The 24,293-nt window shown below is 44.2% G+C and overlaps 1 protein-coding gene across 1 annotated transcript; it reads left to right on the plus strand.

The window, feature by feature from the left end:
* The first annotated feature begins 19,380 nt into the window (after positions 1 to 19,380).
* On the plus strand, positions 19,381 to 21,291 carry LOC133818711 (pentatricopeptide repeat-containing protein At5g64320, mitochondrial-like). The gene has a single exon (XM_062251743.1). It carries the CDS (start codon positions 19,448 to 19,450, stop codon positions 21,227 to 21,229), a length of 1,782 nt encoding a protein of 593 aa, XP_062107727.1. The 5' UTR covers positions 19,381 to 19,447; the 3' UTR covers positions 21,230 to 21,291.
* The last annotated feature ends 3,002 nt before the right edge of the window (positions 21,292 to 24,293 follow it).

The following is a 24,293-nucleotide window of genomic DNA, read 5'->3' on the forward strand; positions in this document are numbered from 1 at the left end:
GGTCCACGTCCAAGTTACACCTTTCTTCAACAACTCGATCAAGGGTGACACTCTTCTTGAATAGCCTGCCACAAATTTACAGTAGTAGTTGGCTAAACCAAGGAAAGAGCGTAGTTCCTTCAAATTGGTGGGGGCCTTCCATTCTTGAATAGCCCGCACCTTCTCTAGATCCATGCGGATCTGACCACGCTCCACAATGTGGCCTAGGAACTTGATTCTCTCTTGTGAGAAGGAGCACTTCTCTCGCTTCACATAGAGTTGGTTTTCTCTCAACTTCTGAAACACTTGAGCTAAGTGTTGTTTATATTCTTCTATTGTGGCGCTATAAACAACAATGTCATCCAAGTAGACTAACATAAACTTATCTAGGTACTCGTAGAAAACTTGGTTCATCAATGTACAGAATGTGGCTAGTGCATTTGTCAACCCGAAGGGCATGAATCAGAAGTCAAATGCTCCATATTGAGTCACACACATTGTCTTCGGCTCATCCCCTTCTACTATCCACACTTGATAGTAGCCCGATCTCAAATCCAGATTTGTAAAGAATTTCGCTCCACTTAACTGATCAAACAAGTTTGCGATCAAGGGAATGGGGTATGTATTGCGCACTGTCACCTTGTTGAGAGCCTGATAATCAATGCACAATCTCAAGCTCTCGTCGTGCTTCTTTTGAAATAGCACAGATGCACCAAACGTTGTCTTCGATAGTTTGATGAAGCCTGCCTCTAACAATTCCTTCAATTGCTTCCTCAGTTCTTCTAGTTTGGGGGGCGCCATCCTATAGGCCGCTTTTGCAGGTGGTTTGGCTCCCGATACCAGTTCAATCTGGTGATCAATCCCTCTTCTAGGTGGCAAGGCTTTGGGGAGTTGATCTGGCATAACATCTCCATACTTCTTCAAGACCATTCGAATCTTTGGTGGAATGACTTCATCCACCGTATCCTCGTATACAGTAGGTAGTGCAACATACGTGGGCTCTTGTCTTTTCATGCCCTTCTTCAATTGCAAGGCTGACAACAACTTGGTTTCTGGGGGTTGCTCCACTTTAGCAGGCACCATTGTAGGTGTCTCCCCCATTATGAGTAAACTTCCCGTACCTGGGATGGGAATGGCTCCCTTCTCTGTAAGAAAGTCCATACCCAATATCACATCAAAGTCATCCATTCGCACGACCACCAAGTCAGTTTGCCCCTCCCTCGAGCCAATCTTCATGTTTACCTTCCTAGCCACACCAATTGTGACTAAGGCTTCTAAGTTAACCTCTTTCATGCGGCCATAGTATTTCTCCCATTTCAGTCCCAGACGTTTAGCTTTGATCTCCAAAATGAAGTTGTGAGTGGCACCCGTGTCGATCATCACGCTTCCGACTATTTTACCGTTTAGAGTGGTGTCCACATACATTAGTCCTTTTCCAAGGGTTTTCTTCACTTTTGCACCATGTTTCTTGAGAGCATTTAGCATCTAGAGGGCACCCATGTGCGTATATTCCTCATCCTCCTCTTCGTTGGCTAGCTCCCCTTGGGAAAATGATGCCTGGAGGGCACTCATCTTTGATATGTGAGGACATTCTGTTGACTTATGTGGTCCGGTACAAATCCAACATGTAAAAGGCTTCTTGAATGGGGGCCTACTACCTTTATTAGGAGAGTTAGACTTAACACTCCTCTTCTCTCCTCCCTCACTCTTGCTCTACCAAGACTTTCCCAACTTCTTACCCCCAACGTTGCTTCTGCTAGGTGAAGGATTAGTCTTCTTCAATTGAATTTTCCCTGATGAGTAATCAGTCAGTCATTCCGCAACAGCTTGAGTAGTGGCCAGGTCAGCCACTCGTTGTCACTTGAGCTCTTGCTTTGCCCAAGGCTTCAAACCTTCCAAAAATGCAAAGAGCTTGTCCACTTCAGAAATGTCTTTGAAATCAAGCATCAACCCAAAGAATTTCTTCACATATTCTCGGATTGTTCCAGTGTGCTTCAACTCTTTCAATTGGCATCGAGCTATGTAGGCAACATTTTCAGGAGAAATCGCGTCTTCAATTTTCTCTCTAGATCTTCCCATGTTGTTATGGTGCATCTGCCATTCTGAATGTCATCGTACTTCTTCCTCCACCACACTTTGGCATCTGTGGACAAGTACATGGTGACCTTGCCATCTTTTGATCCAGCTCTCACGGCTATGAAGTAATGCTCCATGTCAAAGAGGAAGTTCTCTAAGTCTTTTGCATCTCTAGCCCAGCCAAAGGGCCTCGGCTCAGGTACTTTTACTCTTCTGTATTCCATGCCAATGGGTCCCGTTGCAGGCTGATTCCTGACCACCCTCATGGTAAGGTTCAGCTTCATGTTCATCTCCAACATCTCGTCCTTCAATGCCTCAACTGACCCCCTGCAATTCTCTACGAGGTCATTTAGTGCATCTTGTAGGTCTTTCACTGCTCGTTCCACTGCCTCAATACGTTCCTCCTTCTAAGGACTATTGGATGTACTTGAAAGGTTCTCCCTTCGCTCAATTGCAGTTATGTGGACCAATAAATTGGTCGTATCTCACCCCAACATAGCCACGTGGTTTTGTGTGTTTTTTTACTCTGGGTCTAGCCTGACAGAGCTAATATCCTTGACCCTCTTATCAATGCCATCTAGCTCTCCAACACACCTCTCCAGCGCTTCGATCCTTTGAGTGTTGCTCACCATCATGCAGGGTCACCAAGCTTTCTCTAACCTGGCTCTTATACCAACTATCACGGGCCGCCAACTTCACTCCTCGAATTTACGAAACATGCATGTAGCACACTCAGCTAGCAAGTCAGCCTAAAATTCACACCCACGGCAAACAAACCCAACGGTTAGCCACGATACAAGTCTCGCACATGTAAGGGCAATGACGAAGCATGAGAAAGCACAAAGCAAGCCATCCAAAGGAAACATCCCACACAACAACTAGAGCATACAACATAGGCAAGTGGCATGTGATGGCACAATCAAGGTAACAAACAAGCAACACATAGACCATAAAGAAAGCATACACAACGAGAGATGAATAAACATCATTTTATTCATATATGGCCTTGATAGGGCAAGGGAGTACACAACTTAAGCCCCTATATGCTAGTGGTCATGGTGCTTCCCTAAGTCACCAGGTCACCTCCCCCTAAGGAGCATTCTAAGGAAATAAAGTCTTCACAGGAACATATATTATTTTCTCCAGAGAGACATATACATAATTACAAAAGTGTCATCCCCTACCCCTGAGGTTACTTGGTGCAAGACTTGACTAATGATCAAGCACCAAGGATTGCTTATACATACAAAATGACCCCTGGAGGTGTGTCATGTCGCAACACGTCACACTAAGGACCTAGAGTGTGAGTGTGATCAACGGATGACTGTCTATCTAGTGGAATTACCTTGTGTTCCCAACTACGTTGCCTCCTTTTCCCTGGAGCATTGTCTCCTTTTTGCGGAGTCATTGACCCTTTCTCATCAGCAACTTGTGGCTATGTTCAACATAGTTCTATGAGCTTGGGAGGTATCGTGGATTTGAGGACGTCCATATTCCATGGACACATGACAGGTGACGATTCACCCATAACAATATGTATACATATACATATACAAATTTCTTTTCATTTTTGGTGGAATGATAACATATATTGGATTTGATAATTTATATCATGCAAATTAGTTGATTTTCGTGTATTTTAGTTTTTTTTTTTTGTAAAACAAAATTTGGTTTAGTATTTTTTTTAGTTTATTTTTTGTTTATGTTGTTTGGTATATTTTGTGTGTATTTGTGTTATTTGGTATGTTTTCAATAATTATATTTTGTTTATTCTCAATCTTTTTTAAGGTTTAATTTAGGTTTCTTTTTGGTACACCGTAGGTATATTTATAGTTTATATTAGATATATTTTTGGATTGATAAATAATAATACACCATTTCCTATGTATAGTGAAAAAAAATAAGATTCATATATACTCCTTAAGTTTTATACTATTTGATAATATAGATCTTAAAAAAAATAATCCAACTCTCGAGTTTTAAAACAATAGCCATTAAGTCCTCATCATTATTTTTTCAAAGGTAAAAATTTTAAGTTTCTTTTTTTTTTTTGTTACAAAAGACTAATTTCATTGATATAAAGATCAATTACAAAAGTAAATGTCACAAGTAAGTAAACTCACTATTAATCGTAAGTGTAATTTACAAGTACGTAATACATATACTAGATATGCACCTAGAATGAGAGATAATGAGTTTTAAATTCTCTCATTATAAAGAGTTACTGAAAAGAATATAATACAATATAAATTCAATAACAACATCCTTCTTCAATTCTGAAATTGTCACCGTCAAAATTGTATAATGGGCAACCCCAAGCAAATGCAGATATGAAAAGGAATGACGATAACATAAATATTTAAAAAAAATGGACTAATAGATCATAATGATAAACAAATAAGAAACTTAAAGGAAGAGAGAAAAAGAATTATTAATTTTTTATAGGAAAAATTCGTAATTTTATTTATAAATTATGTTGTAACGTCTCGAATTTACTATTAAGGCTAAGTGCCTGGACTATAGTGCCTGGAGAGTGTACGCCCTAAATACCCGCGAGTTATTAGCGAGTTGGAAAATGGCATAATTCGGTCCGCCACGTGTAAATCGTCCACCCGGAGCAGCTGTTACGAGTCTCCACCTCCCTAGCCCGAGCTGATCAGAGAGTGAGCAGTCTACTCGAAGGCAGTGGATCAGCAGTATGGATATCACGAGCTGGCACTACATCAAGCTCGAGGTGCGACATAGATCTAACACTAGAATCTTTGTAAAGGCTACCACGCAATGTAAACGTGCACATATCAGACATCACGTGTCTATTCCATTCCTGAATTCTCGGACACGCAATATAACCGTGCGTGTTCAAGCACCCCACGACTGGTTTGGGCCATGCGGCCCATTATCCCCCCTTACCTATTGATTAGACAACACCTCATTGTCAGGTTTTAGCAATTAATCATCAATGTCACAGAGATGACATGATAGGTAAGAAGGTCACGGGATGACCCCCTTTACCAACGCCTAGGTATCCTCTCCCTATAAATACCAAGACCCTGGGTGTTGCAAAGGGTTGGCATATTTTTAGTAAAGAAACACCCTGTAAGAAATTGTCAAGAGAGATCAATAATATTGACTGGTGGACTAGAGGGATTTTAACCTTCGAACCACCTAAAAGGAAAGGAGTGATAACCTTCCCACGACAGTAATTTTGCCAGTTTAGAGTTATGATATTTTCATATTACGGTTCACTATTTAGCATTAATCCATCCTGTTTATTCGTATAATTATCTGTTGGTGAAGAACCGCGTCAACAGTTTGGTGCTTTCATTGAGAGGATTTAGATTGGTGCTATCACAGAAAACCTGACCATGGTGGTTACTCGTTCGAGACATGGTAATGAGGCGGATCAGCATGATGGGCAGGAGGCCCACCATGCCACCATATCCGATGAACAAAACCCCGAGGTCCAGCAGCGACCGGGAAAGCAGCCAACGGGCCAGGGCGACACCAAAAGTTTGGCACCCCGGCTGCCAAATCCGAACCCGGATTTCTACACGGCAATAGAGATGGAGAATGCACAGTTGAGGAGTCAGCTATCCAGAGCAAACAAGAAAATTGAAGAAGTCTTTGCCCGGCTATCCCCTCTTACAACCGACGCTAACGTCGGAAAGAGGCAAAGCGGGACTCAAATCTCGCCGGGATAACCGGTCCAGGCCCAGCCGGTCAGTCAGAACCTCAACTCTGAGTTCTACTCCCACGTCACACCACCGCCAGGAAATTGTGTTTGAGGAGTTTCCTAGGGCCAGTCAGCAATTCAGCTGATCAGTCTGAACCTCAACTCCTAGCTCGATTCCACCATCGAACGCACCCAAAAGGGCCCGAGGTAGCTCGCGGAGGAGATCCGGGGAGGGCTCACAAGACAGCCTGCTCCAGCCAGCCATCCAACACCACGGTCAGATCGTCGAGCGCAGGACGTGGGGAATGGTAGAGTGGAGCGACCGCGACCTAGCTCGATCCGCCCGGACAGGACTAGGATCGCGTCACCAGTTAGGCATCCCTCGTCACCAATAAGATACCCATCTCCTCCCCGTCTAGTTTGAGACATTCCAGGTCATGGGAGCAGCAGGAGAAATCCTCCTTCCGTCGGTCCTTCCCGTCGCAGTCGAGCACACGGGGAAGTCTCAAATCCTCACCCTCAGCAGCGGACTCCGAGTTTTTCAAACGGGAGTTACTGGACCAGGAGTCACCGAAGTGGCATGTTCAGTGAAGACCTGCACAATCTCTTGAGTTCGGCTCAAAGCCCTCAAGCCACCCCGAGGGCCGACCTTCGAGATCGCCTCAACTCACAGAGAGGAGATCCTGCTAGAAATGGTAGTCGTGCTCGCCGAAGGGATGGTCTGTCGGAAGTACGCGACAGTGGGAATGTCCCACCTAACCAAGCTTAAGCTTGGGGGGACAAAAACCCGTCTAAAGATTACAATGGAACTAGAGCTGTTGAACAGCCCCAGAACAACCAAGGAAGTAAGGACCAAACCCTAGAGCATTTAGCGCAGATGGAGGAGCTGATGAAGAAGCTCTTATCGGAAAAGGAAAAGGATGAGTACGACTCGGGGGACAAACTCGAGCTCTTTTCCCCCAGCATAGTAGCCACGACGTATCCACCTGGTTTCCGTATGCCCCACTTGTCCAAGTTCGATGGAGACAGAGACCCGTAGGATCATTTGGGTATGTTAACCACCCGATGATGGCCCACAACATCGGTCCCGAGCTAAGGTGTTTGATATTTCCTTCCACTTTGACTGAGTCGGTCAGGCAATGGTTCAAGCAGAGTAAAAAGCAATCCATCATCTCGTGGAAGACCTTTTATGCTGACTTCAAGAGGGCATTCCGAGCTTCTCAAGCTGCCCGTGTCAAAGTCGTCACCCTGGCAAACGTGAAGCAACAGCCCGAGGAACCTTTGAAAGCTTACCTCAGCAGGTTCGCAAACGTCGCGGCTCAAGCCAGGGATGCGGATGATAGCTCCAAGCTTATGTCCTTAAGGACTGGAATCCTCGTTGGAGGAGGACTATGGAAAGAGTTACAGAGAAAAGGTGTTAGCACCGTGGATGAATTCTTAAACAAGGCCCAGGGATGGATAAACCTGGAAGAGGCGCGGGCATCGGTCGCGAGAACCAGCCAAGCCCCTGATCAACCCTTTGGAGTGGGAACGGATGTCGAGAAAATGACTCAAACCATTACACAGAATAACCAATTGGGTGGAGGCAAGAGAAAATGGAGTAGCGAGGGCGGCCAGCACAGCCCGAAGAAGAACAAGTCCGTGGAAAAATTTAAGCCATTATACGCGACTTACACCGAGCTCACAAACACTAGGGAACACATTTTCCTAGCCAACTCTGCCCCCCTCCCCTGGAAGAAACCGGAGCCTTTGAAGCACCAGAAGGCAAAGAGGGACCCTTCCAGGTTCTATCGATTCCACAACGACATTGGCCACAACACTGACGATTGTAGACATCTGAAGGATGAGATCGAGACTCTCATCAGAGCCGGACCCTTGGCTCAATATGCGCGGAACAGAGTTCCCACCAGTCAATCGGCTCCGGAAGCTCCGATGAGTCAGCCCAAGCCCCGGATAAGTCAGGACACCCCTCCTCCTGTGGTAGGAGGAGAAATATCCACAATCTCCGGAGACCCCATTTGGCCGGCACGAGCAGGGGTGCCCAGAAGATATATGTCAATGAGTTGAAGGCTCATAATCGAGTGGAGTTCGTCCCAGAGCAGCATCTACCCAAACAGTAACGACTAGAGAGGCAACCAATCATATTCACCGAGGAGGATGCTAGTCACGTCTAGTTCCCCCATAACAACCCTCTGGTCATAACCGCCCAGCTCGCCAACCAGAGAGTTAGGAGGATACTGGTCGATAATGGGAGTATGGCGAACCTGCTGTTCTGGTCTACGCTGGAAAAGATGGGTTTATCTGTCACCGAGTTGAAAGCCACCTCCATGATGTTATATGGATTTTCCAGAGAAGGATCAGCGGCGATAGGGACAATCGAGCTGGTAATTACCTTGGGAGAGGGGCCCCGGGCTGTCTCTAGACTCCTCGAATTCGTGGTCATCGATTGCCCCATCGCCTACAATGCCATTCTGGGTCAGCCTATGTTGATAGCATTTGAAGCTATAACCTCCATCCGCCACCTCCCATCAAATTCCCCTCTTCCACGGGGATATGCACAGTCCAAGGTGATCAGCTTGCTGCCAGGGAATGCTATAGCATTTCCATGAAGGGAAAGTCACGACCCGGGCAGCAGACAATGACCATCCAAGGCGGGGACGAGGAATCTCAGGAAGTAGGATTTACTCCGGAGATAGAAAAACCTCAGAATGCCAGGGGGGAGAGTATCATCTTAAATAATGATATCGACCCCAGAATAGGCGAGGATAGATCCAAGCTCCAGGCCATCGAAGAGCTCGAGGAGGTGAATATCGACCCATAAGACCCCTCGAAGGTGGTAAAGCTCGGGAAAAGCCTGTGTAGAGAAAGGAAGGCGAAGCTGATTAGGTTTCTACAAGAAAATCTAGATGTGTTCACCTGGTCTCATGGGGACATGGTAGGGATCAGCCCGAGCGTCATCATGCACACCCTCAACTTGGACAAGAACGTGCCTGCGAAGTCCCAGAAACAAAGGCGCCTGGGCACGACCCGAGCTGAGGCCCTAGAGGAGGAAGTAGCCCGGCTCTTAAAGTGCGGCTTTATCCGCGAGGCAAAGTACCCGATCTAGGTCGCCAATCCTGTTTTGGTCCCGAAGCCCAATGGAAAGTGGCAGATCTGCATCGACTTTTCCGATCTAAACAAAGCCTGCCCCAAAGATTGCTTCCCTTTGCCAAGGATTGACCAGTTGGTAGATGCCACGGCGGGGCACGAGCTCATGTCTTTTATGGATGCATACTCGGGCTATAACTAGATCGCCATGAATCTGGCGGACCAGGAGCACACTAGCATCATGATCCCAACTAACGTTTATTGCTACAAGGTCATGCCTTTCGGGCTGAAAAACACAGGAGCTACATACCAGAGGTTGGTAAATAGGATGTTTACCAATCAGATCGGGAAAAATATGGAAGTGTATGTTGATGACATGTTGGTCAAGTCAAAAACTGCTGATAACCATGTCTCCGATCTGAAGGAATGCTTTAAGATTTTAAGAGAATACGGTATGAGGCTAAACCCCCAAAAGTGTACTTTCGGGGTTGCGTCAGGAAAATTTCTGGGTTTCAATGTCAACACCAGAGGAATAGAGGCGAACCCCGATAAGATCAGATCGCTACTCGAGATGCTATCACCCCGGTCGTGAATAGACGTTCAAAGTCTGACAGGAAGGGTGGCAGCCTTTAATTGGTTCATTTCCAAATCTACCGACAAGTGTTTTCCATTCTACAACCTGCTCCGGGGAAATAAAAATTTGAGTGGACCGAAGAGTGCGAATGTGCCTTCCTCGACCTGAAAGCACATTTAGCTGAGCCGCCTGTATTGTCCAAACCAACAGCAGGAGAGCCACTTTTCCTTTACCTAGCTGTCACGGAAGATGCAGCTAGTGTCGTACTGGTCCGGGAAGAAGACTGGTCTCAGAAGCCAATCTATTACATCAGCAAGAGGCTTCTCGGAGCTGAATCTCGATACCCGTTGATGGAAAATATGGCTTTCTGCCTTATTACGGCCTCTCGAAAGCTGAGGCCGTATTTCCAGTCCCATTTAATACACGTCATAACCGATCAGCCTTTAAGGTAGATTTTGCAGAAACCTGAAGCATCGAGACGTCTGTTGAAATGGGCTATCGAGCTCAGCCAATTTGAGATACTATACACGTCGCGAACTGCTATAAAAATCCAAGCCTTGGCTGATTTTGTGGCAGAGTGCACAGGATTCCGAGAAGACCTAGTGGAAGAACCGATTCGGGCCTCATGGAAAGTCTTCGTAGAAGGCTTCTAATGAGAACGGGTCTGGGGCTGGAATCATATTGATATCCCTAGAGGGACATCGATTCCACTCCACGTTGCGATTCAGATTCAGAGCATCCAACAACGAGGCCGAATACGAAGCTTTATTGGCTGGGCTAAGGGTGGCCCAGGAGCTGAAGGTCAGCTCCGTCTAGTGCTACAGCGATTCCCAGCTCGTGGTAAACTAAGTATTAGGAGAATACCAAGCACGGGGAACCAAGATGGCTGCTTACCTGGCCAAGGTAAAGAAGGAGCTATCCGTATTTGAGCATGGCTTAATTGAGCAGATACCTCGGGAGCAGAATGCCAACGCTGACGCTCTGGCAAAGCTCGCCACCTCCGGGGAGGTAGAAACTTTGGGACTGGTACCGGTAGAGTTCTTGGAAGGATCAAACATAGAGGAGGTCGGGGTGCAGGTCAAGATGATCAATGCCAGACCAACCTGGATGACTCCCATAATCGAGTACCTCACAACAGGGAAGTTACCCGAGGAGGAAAACGACGCAAGGAGGGTACTTTACCAGGCTCCGAGGTATATAATGATAGACGGGATATTGTACCAACGTGGCCTCTCTTTACCTCTTCTGCGGTGTGTTCTGCTAGGTGAGGCGAAGACCATTTTGCAGGAGGTGCATGAAGGATTTTGCGGAGATCACGCTGGGGGACAATCCCTGGTCTTAAAGGTGTTGAGGCAAGGGTATTATTGGCCCACTCTATCAAAGGACTCGATCTCTTATGTCAAAAAGTGCGATAGGTGCCAGAGGTTCGTCATGGTTGCCCAAGCCCCTCCAGTCAAGCTAAAGATGATCTCATCCCTCTGGCCCTTCGCGGTCTGGGGGATTGATTTAGTTGGTACCCTTCCCATGGGAAAGGGAGGATTTCGCTATGTCGTGGTGGCCATAGACTACTTCACAAAGTGGGCAGAAGCAGAGCCCCTGGTGACGATCACTTCAAAGAGGGTCCTCAACTTTGTGGTTAAGAGTATTATTTGTCGATTCGGGTTACCAAAGAAGATCGTGTTGGATAACGGAACATAGTTCGATAGCGACCTCTTCACTGAATTCTGCGAGAGGCATGGCATAGTTAAAAGCTTCTCCTCCGTGGCCTATCCCCAGGCTAATGGGCAGGTCGAGGCTGTGAACAAGACATTGAAAACAAGCCTTAAGAAGAGGTTGGACGAAGCCAAGGGAGTTTGGCCCGAACAGCTCCCCCAGGTACTGTGGGCATACCGGACCTCGCACCGAACATCGACGGGTCACACTCCTTTCTCCCTGGCTTTCGGGAGTGAGGTCGTCCTTCCTGTCGAAGTAAAGGTAGCCTCGCATATAGTCCGGACATTTGACCAAGACCAGAACGACAAATTTGTCTGCGCGTCCCTCGACCTAATTGATGAAAAACGAGAAGCTTCACAGCTGTAGCTCGCGCATTATCAACAGAAGATCACTCGTTATTTCAACTAAAAGGTCAAGAAGCGCATCTTTAGCGTAGGTGACCTGGTGCCCCGAAGAGTCTTCTTGGCCGGTAAAGATCCCAAAGATGGAGTGTTGGGACCAAACTGGGAAGGGCTCTATCAAATAACAGAGGTTGTGAAAGAAGGAACCTTTAAGCTAGCTCGGCTTAATGGAGAAGCAGTCCCATGGACTTGGAACGCTGTGCACCTGAAGAAATATTATCAATAATACTTTTGTAAGGCTTAGTTAGGAAAGCCACTTTGTTTATTAAATAATGAGAGATAGTTTCTTCGTATCATCGTATATGTTGTGGATGTAATGTTAAAAGAGCACGTTTCAAGTAACCACGAAAGGTCCTTTCCTGGTTACTTGGGGGGCATATATCCTGAATACAACCAGGTCCTAAACTTAGAAGTTGATTCAAATTGATTAGTCGATATTTTTCTTAAAAAGCACGAGATATCAATAAAGAATTAACGCGAACTAAGTTTTTAAAATCAATATCATGGATGCAACCAGGTCCTAAACTTAGAAGTTGATTCAAATTGGTTAGTCGATGTTTTTCTAAAAAAGCACGAGATATAAATAAAGAATTAATGTGGACTAAGTTTTCAAAATCAATGTCCTGGATACAACCAGGTCCTAAACTTAGAAGTTGATTCAAATTGGTTAGTCGATGTTTTTCTTAAAAAGCATGAGATATCAATAAAGAATTAACGCGAACTAAGTTTTCAAAATCAATGTCCTGGATACAACCAGGTCCTAAACTTAGAAGTTGATTCAAATTGGTTAGTCGATGTTTTTCTTAAAAAGCACGAGATATCAATAAAGAATTAACGTGAACTAAGTTTTTAAAATCAATGTCTTGGATGAAACCAGGTCCTAAACTTAGAAGTTGATTTAAATTGATTAATCGGTGTTTTTCTTAAAAAGCACGAAATATTAATAATAAATTAACACAAACTAAGTTTTTACCAAATGCGCTAAGAGTAAATGGAAATAATGGTAAAAGTAGATTAAAATGAAAACTCGCAAAAACCCATTGTCTCGAGGAGAAAAACCTCGTGGTAAAAAATTACAAACAAACAAAAATAAAAAATCTAGGCCCCCCCAGGCTATTCCGTTGAGGTCACCCCTTCGGTCTCTTGCTCGCCTATAGCAGAAGTTTCCCCAGTCTCAAAGGGCGCGTCTTGTTGAAGACGAGCCTTGAACTTCTCGAGGAAGGGCTCCCACACCTCCGACGCCAAGAAGGAGAAATCGCCATCCTGGTTGAAGGCCCAGTAGTGATAGAGCATGGCTTCCATGGAGGAGTTGGAAGATGCCCTCTCTGCGACAAGGATGGCCTTGGCCTCCTAAAGCTCGGCCTTCGCAGTAGCCAAGCCGGCCTGTGCAGCCTCGAGATCGGTTTTCACCGCGGCCAAGGCCCCCTATGCGGCTTCCAGATCAGCCTTCGCAGTGGCCAGTGTGACCTATGCGGCCTTTTCGCTTTCCTTGACAGCCGTCAGGGCAGCCTTGGTATCTCACTCTTGCTGTAGTGCAGACACGAGAGCGGCCTGGGCAGTCTGAAACTCGCCCTTGATCTCGTCAAACCTGGCCCTGGACCGAGCTATGTTGCGGTGTAGAGCCAAAGCCGCCTGCAAAGGAAAAGATAGTAAGGCATGTGCTAAAGAGGAAGCAGAGAAAATTGACTAAGTTCACTTGGTAACCTTACCGTGAGGTTCATCCCCAACGAAGACTCCATGACATTCTCGGGGATCCTCGTCTCGATCTCCCGCAAGTCCCTCAGGGTGGCGTTGTAGTAATGCTCCACCGTATAGCTCACGGTCTCGTAGACCGTCCCTCGGAAGGCCTCGGGGAGTTTCTCCAGGGTCTGAGTGTTAATCGGTATACGCACGGTGGGAGTGGGAGCTGGCAGGGTTCCAGCTGGTGCCTCCTGATCCCGAGCAGGGACCAAAGGTCGCGGAGGAGGTGGAGGCATGTTCTCCACTGTTGTAGGGGCCTGGCCCCTCCCCTTAGTGGAAGACTTGGAGACGGGCCCGGGAGGAGTCTTCTTGGTAAACCAGGGCTTCTTGACCAGTGGCCCGGACGATCCGGAGGGAGGATTCCCCCCTTGGAAGATGGACCGCAGGACGTTGTCTCTGGGCTGTGCCATCTCTTCACCTGAAACAAAAAGAAGAAAGCGTTAGAACACATGTAAGGTTATTCGATTATAAGAAAAATCTAAGGATATATTAAAAAGGTCCTACCCTCCGAGCTGGAGGAGGAATCTATTGCCACGACCTCTGGCCGCAGAGCTTCTATGGGGGACTCTAGGTTTATAACTTCGCGAATGAGAGGGGACTTGGGGTCCGGATCAGCCTCAGGACTGGACTCCTCTACATACTGCCTAAGCCTCGGGGCTACTACACCCTCCAGGAGGGAGGGCCATGACCTAAGGTTGGTCCCATACTCCTCAAAAAAGGCTGACCTAAAAGCCAGGGTGTTGTCTACTACTACAGTGCCCCTAGGGCGGCTCATGTCGTAGGGTAGCACCAGTTGATCTACACACTGGAGTAGGGTTACGTTAAGGTCTAGGTCATCATGGTGACGATGTACGAGCTGGCTTGGGTTAAACCTAGCGAGTCGAAGGTCTACGGCAGCCCTGTCTAAGTCCCTAAACAGGTATGGGTTACCTTGGCCGGAGGGGCCGGCTGCTGCCCCAGACTGGATCCGATTCGCGTCAGGGCCCGCTTCCAGCGCACGAGCGGCACCTTGTCTTCCTCGTCCTGCTCGTCGTTCACCGCAGCACCCCCCTCAGGGATGGGCACCAACTCGCAAGCTGCTGGGATGGCCCGCAGCCTCCTCAAGCCAAGGATCTGGCCCGGAGAAATTAACTTGCACGCCAGCATCGTCTCATCAGACACGAGCTGGGAATAGTCATTTTCGCTTGGTGGGAGCCCCGCCAAGGTCTCATATTGACCCCCGAGGGTCACTGATTTGGCCGTCCTCGTAAAAATAGTTGCACGATGGTATTCAAGTCAATACACATGGAAAGAAACAAATCAGTGATGATTTTGCGAGCTGAAGATAGAAAGAACTTATGAGGATGGTTGAAATAATGGTGTTCGCAGTTGCGAAACCCTGTCGACATAAATAACTGGTCCTTGAAGTCGTTGGGGTGGCTGGGCAGCTCGATGACTGCAATAGAGTTGGGAAAACGGGTCAGGTAATAGAACCGGTCGCCTCGCCTCCGTTGATCCGGGCTGGCTTTGAGGCAAAAAAAAATAAAGGATGTTTGCTGGTGTAGGGACCTCCCATTCATGCTTCAGGAAGAGGTACCTGAGCCCCGCCAGCAAACGGTAGGAGTTCGGGGGCAGTTGAAAGGGAGCCAGCCTCACGTAATTCAGAAAGTCCGCGAAGTATTGGTCCAAAGGAAGGAAGGCCCCGGCCTTGAGGTGTTCGTCGCTCCAGGCCACGAACTCCTCGTCGAGAGGCGTGCAGCTCCTCTCGCCCTCGAAGGGAGGTCGGACAACAAGAGCGCTTGTCCCAATTTCGATGTTATGGGACAGCAAGATCTTGTTGACCCTCCCTTGGGTCGTAACCTTCAAGACTATCCTCTCGGCCTCGAAGAAGGCATCAAGTCCCACCTCGACTTCTTTCTCCACGGTGGGACCAAAGTGGGGGATTGGAGATTCAACAACTGTCTCTTTCCCCTTGCTGGCCTGCTGGGATGATGAGCCGGAGGCGCTCTTTTTGGGCATGTTCTTCCTGGGCCTCATCTGGTCGCCTAGCGAATAAAGATGAATAAAATTTAGATAGGCGGCCTAAAAATAGAAAAGGTAATCTAGCGCGAGAAGTGATTTTTGTACGCAGGCTGAGGTAATCTCAGCCCGCGGTGCATGAGGCCACGCGATGTTGTGATCATGCGACTGTGTTTCCAACGGATCCCCGATTGCTCGGGATCTGCGTGTCAGGAGGGTCAGGATAATGTTTGCAAGAGCGTAGGGATCTCTGGGACGATAACCGAAAAAAAAAACTCTTGTGGCAAGAGCATAAGGATCTCTAGGATGATAACTGGAAGAAGAAAGACTTCTGAGGTTAAAGAGGAGAGAAGATGAGGAAAAAAATTTCAAATAAAAGGTGGCTCATGCGAAAGGTGGCCAACCTTATATATACGTAAGAGGCAAAGGAACGAGGACCGTTCGATCGCATTAATGCGAGATACGAGGGTCATAACTCGAGAGGCGGAATGACGACCGAAGATAGGCTAGGCCATTTAATGCAATTATCGGAAGACGGACCGTCGCCAACAACGGTGCTCTACGTGTCTGATACCTGCGCAGTGGACGGGACATGAAGAGTAGAAAAAGAAACCTAAAATCCCCCGCTGTGGTCACAGATGACGTCATGTATCACGAGTAGGGGCTTGGGGGGCAAATGTACGCCCTAAATACCCGCGAGTTATTAGCGAACTGGAAAAGGGCATAATTCGGTCCGCCGCGTGTAAATCATCCACCCAGAGCAGCTGTTACGAATCTCCACCTCCTTAGCCCGAGTTGATCAGACAGTTAGCAGTCTACTCGAAGGCAGTGGATCGGCAGTATGGATATCACGAGCTGGCGCTACATCAAGCTCGAGGTGCGGCATAGATCTGACACTCGAATCTTTGTAAAGGCTACCACGCAATGTAAATGTGCACATATCAGACATCACGTCTCTATTCCATTCCTGAATTCTCGGACACGCAGTATAAACGTGCGTGTTCAGGCACCCCACGACTGGTTTGGGTCATGCGACCCATTATCCCCCCTTACCTATTGATTAGAGAACACCTCATTGTCAGGTTTTAGGAATTAATCATCAGTGACACAGAGATGACATGATGGGTAAGAAGGTCACGGGATGATCCCCTTTACCAACGCCTAGGTATCCTCTCCCTATAAATACCAAGACCCTGGGCGTTGCAAAGGGTTGGCATATTTTTAGTAAAGAAACACCCTGTAAGAAATTGCCAAGAGAGATCAATAATATTGACTGGTGGACTAGAGGGATTTTAACCTTCGAACCACCTAAAAGGAAAGGAGTGATAACCTTCCCACGATACTAATTTCGCCAGTTTAGAGTTACGATATTTTCATATTATGGTTCACTATTTAGCACTAATCCATCCTGTTTATTCGTATAATTATCTGTTGGCGAAGAACCGCGTCAACAGAGAGCATAATTGGATATACATGTTGAATTAATTGAATAAATGTGTGACTATGTGGCATACATGATTTATATGATAATATAGATTTAAATTCACGTTTATGGGTATTAAATATGCATGTGGGCCCGTTCTTGATAATAAGGGCATATTTGTAGTATTGGCCCATTGCAGGCATAAATGCGATTATACGTGTGTAAATGATTGAGACCACATTATTATGTGGATATATTTGCAATATTCAGCTCGAGGTGATCCTAGTGAGCGGATTAGCGAAATAGTCATAACGGGGTCCAATACTCGACTCGGGGCGAGCCTAGGGGTATTTTTGAGACTTCGTGCGTATTTAGGATTTATTGGTTAATGTGCAATTATTTGGTGATTAATTAGACATGTCGGGATTAATTGGGAATTTATAGGACTATTGGAGGATTAGTGGGAAATAGGACACAAAGTCTGTTTTTCCCTTGAAGGGCTTTGATGGGAGATTATAAGGCAGGGGTATAGTGGTCATTTGGCTAGAGGATAGACTTAATACCTTAGAAGCCTTTAGAAACCAGAACAAGACAAAACACTTAGTCCTCTCTCCTCTCCCAACCGAACCTCTCTTTTTCTCTCTCAATTTGGTGGAATTTTTTAGGAAGCTAAGGGGAATTGGTGGGTGAAAGCTTGGGGAATTGAAGACTTGAGGCCTAAAAGTTGGTTAGCTGCAGCTAGGCGGAGTAATTCACAGCTAAGGTGAGTTTTAATTGTTGTTTCAATGGTGCTCTGTTTTGGTTTTGTGATTGTTCTTAGCCTTAAGGTTTAAGATTATGAATTTGAGTTTGGATGGAAGTTTGAGTGTGTTGAGCTGGGGTTTTGTTGCTGGTATCATATTGGTGTTATGATGTGGATTGACATATAGTTCTAGAATTTATTTGGGAAGTTTTGATGGATTTTTGGCTAAGGGAAAATAAGGAAATCCTGGGTTTGTAGGGTCAAGTCGTGGCCCTGTTCTTGGGGCGTCGTGACCCAGGTGGACCCAGGCCAGGTAAGGGCTTCTGCTTTGGAGGTGAACTGCGACTTTCTAAGGCAAGTCACAACCCGCATCCTGGTTCCAGTCGGGGGGCTCTCTGACCTGGGAGGCGCGCTGCGACCCTTAGGGGCAAGTCGCAACCCGCCTGGTCATTTTTAGGCCACTTCAGGTTTTAATGACGAGAACTTTAACCTAAGCGCTCGGGGCGAATTCTACTGCCCTGTTTAGTAGAATTCGAGGTCCCGGAGACTCGTATATTATCCCAAAGCTTTTAATTGGTTTAGGATTTTAATGGTTATCCATTATCGCATTGTGACTAGGTTATACCGCAAGGGCTCAGGATTAGGGATCGTGGTCGAGGCTGTCAAACGCTAGCTGCTCGGGAATTGAGGCAAGAAAACTGCACCCGAGTTGTGAATGGGGGCTTAAATCCATTATTTGAATATATTATGAATATGAACATATTTGTAGCTGAGAATATCTAGATGGGCATGCTTGTATATGCTACCATTAATTACTTACTATGTGTTGTGCATTTGTGATTATATATGTTTGCAAGCTGGCCTAAGGGTGTCGGGGGCCGATAGCAAGTGTGTGGAACGCAACCTAGCCTAAGGGTGTCGGGGTCGGCTAAGAGACTAGGGGACTCGGCCTAAGGGCGTCGGGCCTGGGTATTATATCATAAACAGAAGTGTGGTTCACACTTAATCATTTATATTGATTGATGAGTTTGGTTTACATATTTGACTGAGTTGAATATTACTGTTGGTTCGTTATTTATATTCTATTGTGTAATTGAAAATGATGATTTATATATACTGCTTTTATTTTGTTGCCTAGTTGTGCATGCTGGTTTAAGTTTTCTTGCTGAGCCTTGGCTCACGGGTGCTACGTGGTGCAGGTAAGGGAAAGGGATAGCGGGAACGGCCATGAGTTGGAGAGCTTCAAGGGTAGTGTGTACATATGCAGCCTACTTGATCGCCTAGCTTGGAAGGAACTAAGGTTAAACCCTGTTTTGCCGCTTAGGACGGCTAAATTGTATTCTATTTGTCTTTTACAAGTCTGTAAACTAATTTTGGAATCCCATGTCTAAACTTAATATTTTAATAAAAAATAATCATTTTGTTGGCCAAATCTTTTAATACTCGATCTTGACTTAGTATTTAATTACACATTTAAGTTCAAATGACTTGCTTAGTGAGTTAAGCACTATTTTAAACACATAGTGTAACGGTTTTGGTTACCCATGGCGTTATATATGTACTTTAAAAATATTAAATATTTATAGAAAAAATCAAAATTAAGAATTTTGTAGAAAAAAAAAATACGATAAAAACTTAATTATTATTGTTTTTATAATTGAAGAACTTAATTGCCAAAAACTTCTCAGAAACTAAGGTATTAAAAATAGTAAAAAAATTAAGAATAATAATATATGTACTAAAATTATGCACCAAAATATGACTGATATAATATTATATTTTTATGGCTATCATCACGTGTAATATTTTGTTACATAATTTTTATTCACATATCATTACTTTAAAATTAAAAGGTATTCGTGTTAAAATTCCAAAAAGAAAAAATTAATAATAATAGCTACACAATAATTCTACAAATATACGTGTATATACAAATCTTTCTAATTTTTCCTCTTTTAAACCCTATATGGAAAGTGTTTGGGACTGGGTATAGGGCGGGAGAACGTTTTTGCTCCACATTCCACAACCACAGCCTAACTCTATGCTCCGTAAGACTAGTCATGGAGCTTTATCTTCTTCTACTTCCAATCTCTTCATGTTATCCATACCCTTACTTTTCTCTTCTCCTCTTTCTTCTAGGCCCAGCTCAATGCCCAGCTCAATCTCCAGACCTCCCAAACACCTAATCACTACCCCAAAAGTAAAACTACAACCCACCTCCAAAACACCCGTTTCACTCACGGCACCATATCCTCTTGTTCCAGACACTGTATCTCTTTCTACTGTTAATTCAATTTGTTCTTTGCTCGCTAACCATAGAGAGAAAACTATAAGCATTGAAGATTTGTTGAATACTTATAAAGACAAGTTGAACTCAAATGTTGTACTTCAAATCTTGATGCACTATGGGCAGTTGGGTAGAATCAAGACCTTGGAATTCTTTACATGGGCCGGATTGCAAATGGGTTTTCAGTTTGATGACTGTGTGATTGAGTACATGGCTGATTTCTTAGGTAGAAGGAAACTGTTTGATGATATGAAGTGTCTTCTGCTGACAGTGGTTTCTCATAGAGGTCGAGTTTCTTGCCGGACTTTTTCAATTTGTATTAGGTATTTGGGTAGACAAGGGAGGATTAGTGAAGCCCTTTGCTTATTCAAAGAAATGGGATCAAAATTTAGGTGCAACCCTGATAATATTGTATACAATAATATGCTTTATGTGCTTTGTAAGAAGAATTCATCTGAACATCTAATTGATGTTGCAGTTACAATGTTTAGGAGAATTAAATTTCCTGATACATATTCGTATAGTAATGTTGTGGTTGGTTTATGTAAATTTGATAGACTTGAGACTGCCCTTGAAGTTTTTGGTGAAATGGGTAGAACTGGTTTGGTTCCTACTCGATCTGCAGTGAATGTTCTAATTGGTAAGTTGTGTTCGTTGAGTGCAAAAGAAGGAGCAGTAGAGAAGGTTAGATTGGTTAATAATCGTAGGCCTTACACAATCCTAGTTCCAAATGTAGATGTAAGGAGTGGAGCTATACAGCCTGCAGTTAAGGTGTTTTGGGCAGTTCACAGTTTGGGTTTGTTACCTAGCTCGTTTGTCACAGTCGAGCTCCTTTCAGAGCTCTGTCGATTGGGCAAAATGGACCAGGCTCTTCAGATATTGAAAGTTGTTGAGGACATGAAGCTGAGTTGTTTGGATGTAAGTTACTCTATTGTAATGAATGCTATGTGTAATCATCGTTGTGTGGAGGAAGCTAGCCATTTATTTGGGAGGATGCTCTCTTCCGGAAAGAAGCCGAAGCTGTCAGTTTATAATTCTATTATTTGCATGCTATGCAAGATAGGACGTTTGGATGATGCTGAAAGGGTCTATAAAATTATGAACAAAAACAGATGTCTACCCAATAATATAACCTATTCTGCATTGATTCATGCCTATGTTGAGGCTGAGAATTGGGAAGCTGCTTATAACTTGTTGATGGAAATGTTTGGTCTGGGCTGGTCTCCACATTTTCATACATATGATATGGTATCTAAACTTTTGTCACAAGCTGGGAAGATGGACATGTGTTATAAATTAGATATGAAGTTGGAAAGCCAAGCTTTGCAGAAACTCTGTAAAATAGGTCGGTTAGAGGATGCTTATGAGAAGCTTAAGTTCATGCTTGATAAAGGTCTTTGCCCACCGGGGTATGTGAGGGAAGCTTTTGAACAAGCCTTTAGAAAACATGACAAGCTGAACATAGCTCAGGAGTTGCTAGACAGAGTTGACCAAATACAAAAATATGATGAAAAGAAATTAGAAATGTTTAGTTAATACATTTCTTATTGTTTATAACAGTGGCTCATGATTCCTCATCTCTTATTGGTTCCTTTTAATCTGTGCATCTGCATCTCTTATGTTAGCGTATATACATTATGCATACTAATGGAGGCGTGTCTATAAATGCATATAATAAAAATGATGACTTTTTCCTTGGTGAAAAAGTTTGTTTGAGATACATGTTTACTTGGCTTATTTTTATTACAGTGAACTGAAAGGTGGAGTGGAATTTTTGTTATGTTTGGCTTCTACCTTACTGACATCTTAGAGACAGTTATGGTTCTTCTCAGCCAAAGTACAGATTTTATATCCATTATTATCTTCTGAATCAGGACTACATATTCATAGGAATCTTCTCTAGCAAATAAAGTGCTGACTTTCTCAATTTTTTTTTTTTTTTTTTGAGATACAAGAGTTTATGAGCCAGAAGTTCATAAAAATGTTCAGTGGGGGTCAAAATAAACAATAAAAAAAATAGCTCTTATATATGATAGGACAGTTAGCAATTTTTCCCCATGAATTATAGTCCTGGTAGAGTTTTATTCCTTAAACTTTTTTTGTAGCAAAAATACCTCTGAAACTATGGAAATAATTACACAAACATAATATGTTCATTTTTTAAGCAGTTTGTTATGTAGCAGCATGTCACATGCATAGGTACAGTATGAGGGTCTATTTAAGTAACTGAAGTCAATCGAAATCAAGTTTACTGACGCTAAACATACAAAAATTAATTCTAAAAATTCACATACATATTTTCAAAATTTGTCATTATGTATGTATGCCACATTAGCACAACACCAGTACTACATGAGCAAACTATTTAAAATAATGAACGAAATGTTATATAAGAAGCACATTTACAATAGTTTCTATAGTTTAGGGGGGATTTTCGCCATGGTTCAGGGGAAAAATTTCCTACTTACCCTATTGTTTACCTAGTTTTTTGGAAACTTATAAATATATTAAGTAAAAGATAAAAAGAAAGAATTAGAGATGAACAATCAGAGTTTTTACAAGGTTGGGACGTTAATGAGTCTTAGTCCATGAGTCAGTTGTATTAGGCCTTAGAGAGTTTTTGACAATGGAGTTTTCTACAAGTTTTAGCAGAGTAATTGCTTACAAAAGAAAATCTCGTATCCGTGCTACAGTGCACAACTAACCCTATTTATAGGCAGTCAAGCGCAGTGGGTTTGGGTCGGATTAATCCAGGGCCAATAGGGATGTAATCACAAGTTGCTCGCTAATGGAGCCATAATACAAAGAATATTACATAATAAAATGTAGTTAATCTAGGCCCATTGAGCCGACTCAGGCGTGGCCATGCCTTACAGCTGCCCATTGTGCGCTAGCTCAGACTGGTCTGCGTGGGCTTCTAAGGGGATCCTGGGGACAGATTTGTCAGAGTAGTGGCAGTACTGTTTCCTAGGAACAGTTCTGTGCATACCCTCTTCTCCAGGTTAGTTGAGGATACCAGCTATCGGATTTCATGGGGACAGGTCAGTATTGGGGCTAGCTAGGCATGCCCTATTCGGAAGTCTGGTCCAGGTTCGTTTACTAATGTCCCAGTTCAGTTACCAGAGTCCTAGTTCGTTCACCAGGACTCGGGTTCATTTTCCATGATGGGCATCGTGACACCGAGTGTCTCCCTTGGATTCTTGATAAGGTCTATCTCCATCAACTAGTTAGTTTGCCACCTCAGTTGGCATCTCGGAGGATATAGATAGGTCGGGACCAGGAAGATGAGTCGGGCCTGCATCTTAGTCCCGGTTCCTTTGTTATGCTCGCGCCCATCAAGCGTTATTGGGCTCGATTGTAACGACCTAAATTCACTAATATGGCTTAAGGGCCTTGATTAGTAAGCCAGGAGGGCATAGTTGAGTTAAATGTGATTTGAGTGAGTTTATCGATTTGAATGCATAATTATATGATTAAAAATGCTTGTATGATTATATTGATGTTAATTTGATATATATATATGGAATATGTGAGAACCACATTATTATGTGGGTAGGTTTGCAGAGCACGACTCGAGACGATCCTAGGGCTAGCTAGATAGCGGGAAAAGTCACAACGGAGCTTAATAGCTAACTTTGGATAAGTCAGGGGTATTTTAGGTATCGAGTAGTTATTTAGACAATCGGATTATGAAAATAAATATATGGAGATATATTTGAGGTTAGGAAGTCTAAGTGGGAATATTGAGGAATTTTACCATTTTGCCCTCGGGGATGGTTCCGGCACCCCGAGCCTCAGGATTGACTTAACGGGATAAGGTTAGGCTAAAGTTTAAGAAAAACAGTAGAAAGAAATAAACTGACCCTTTTTCCTTCTGAGCTCTTTCTTTCTCTCAAGGAAACTAAGAGGAAAACACAAAGAACACTGAGAATTTTGGAGAAATTTCTGGAATTTGAGCTGGGATTTCAGAAGAATTCAGAGGGGAAATTAGAGGCTAGCTCAAGGATTATCCAGGGAACATTTAACCAAGGCTAAGGTAAGAATTAAACTATATTTTGAAGTTAGAAACTTTGAGCTTTTGGCTGAGTAATGAGATGATTGTGATATTGATGTTTAAGGTTGAATTGGAGCTGGAAAACTTGGGAATTAACAAAGATTCTGCTTGGGAAAGGAGTTGAGGTTTAGGCAGGGACGCGAGACCCAAAAATTGTTCATTTTGCCTTAGTATGGCTGACGGTTGTCTGTAATCCAACTTTTAAACTCTTTTTCTTTTGGGATCCCATGTGTATAACTGCTTAATTATATAAAATGAAACTTTTGAGACCAAAACATTTTTAATCCTAGCTCATACATATTTAGTGACACGTTTTTAAATTAATGACTTGATTAGCAAGTCTTGCACCTTTATAAGTACACAGTGTAGCGGTCTTAGCTATCCAGGGTGTTACATCGATGGTGCTTGGGCTATTTGGGGTTTCATCCTTCCTCGTTCACCATGTTCATGACGGGCCCAGGCCTCTTACCATTTGGGTCATGCCACTTATCACGGGTGGAAACAAGGATAACACCTATATTATATTATTTCTGGATTAATTTTATA

The sequence above is a fragment of the Humulus lupulus genome, chromosome 2, assembly GCF_963169125.1.
Source record: "Humulus lupulus chromosome 2, drHumLupu1.1, whole genome shotgun sequence".
NCBI classification, from domain to species: domain Eukaryota; kingdom Viridiplantae; phylum Streptophyta; class Magnoliopsida; order Rosales; family Cannabaceae; genus Humulus; species Humulus lupulus.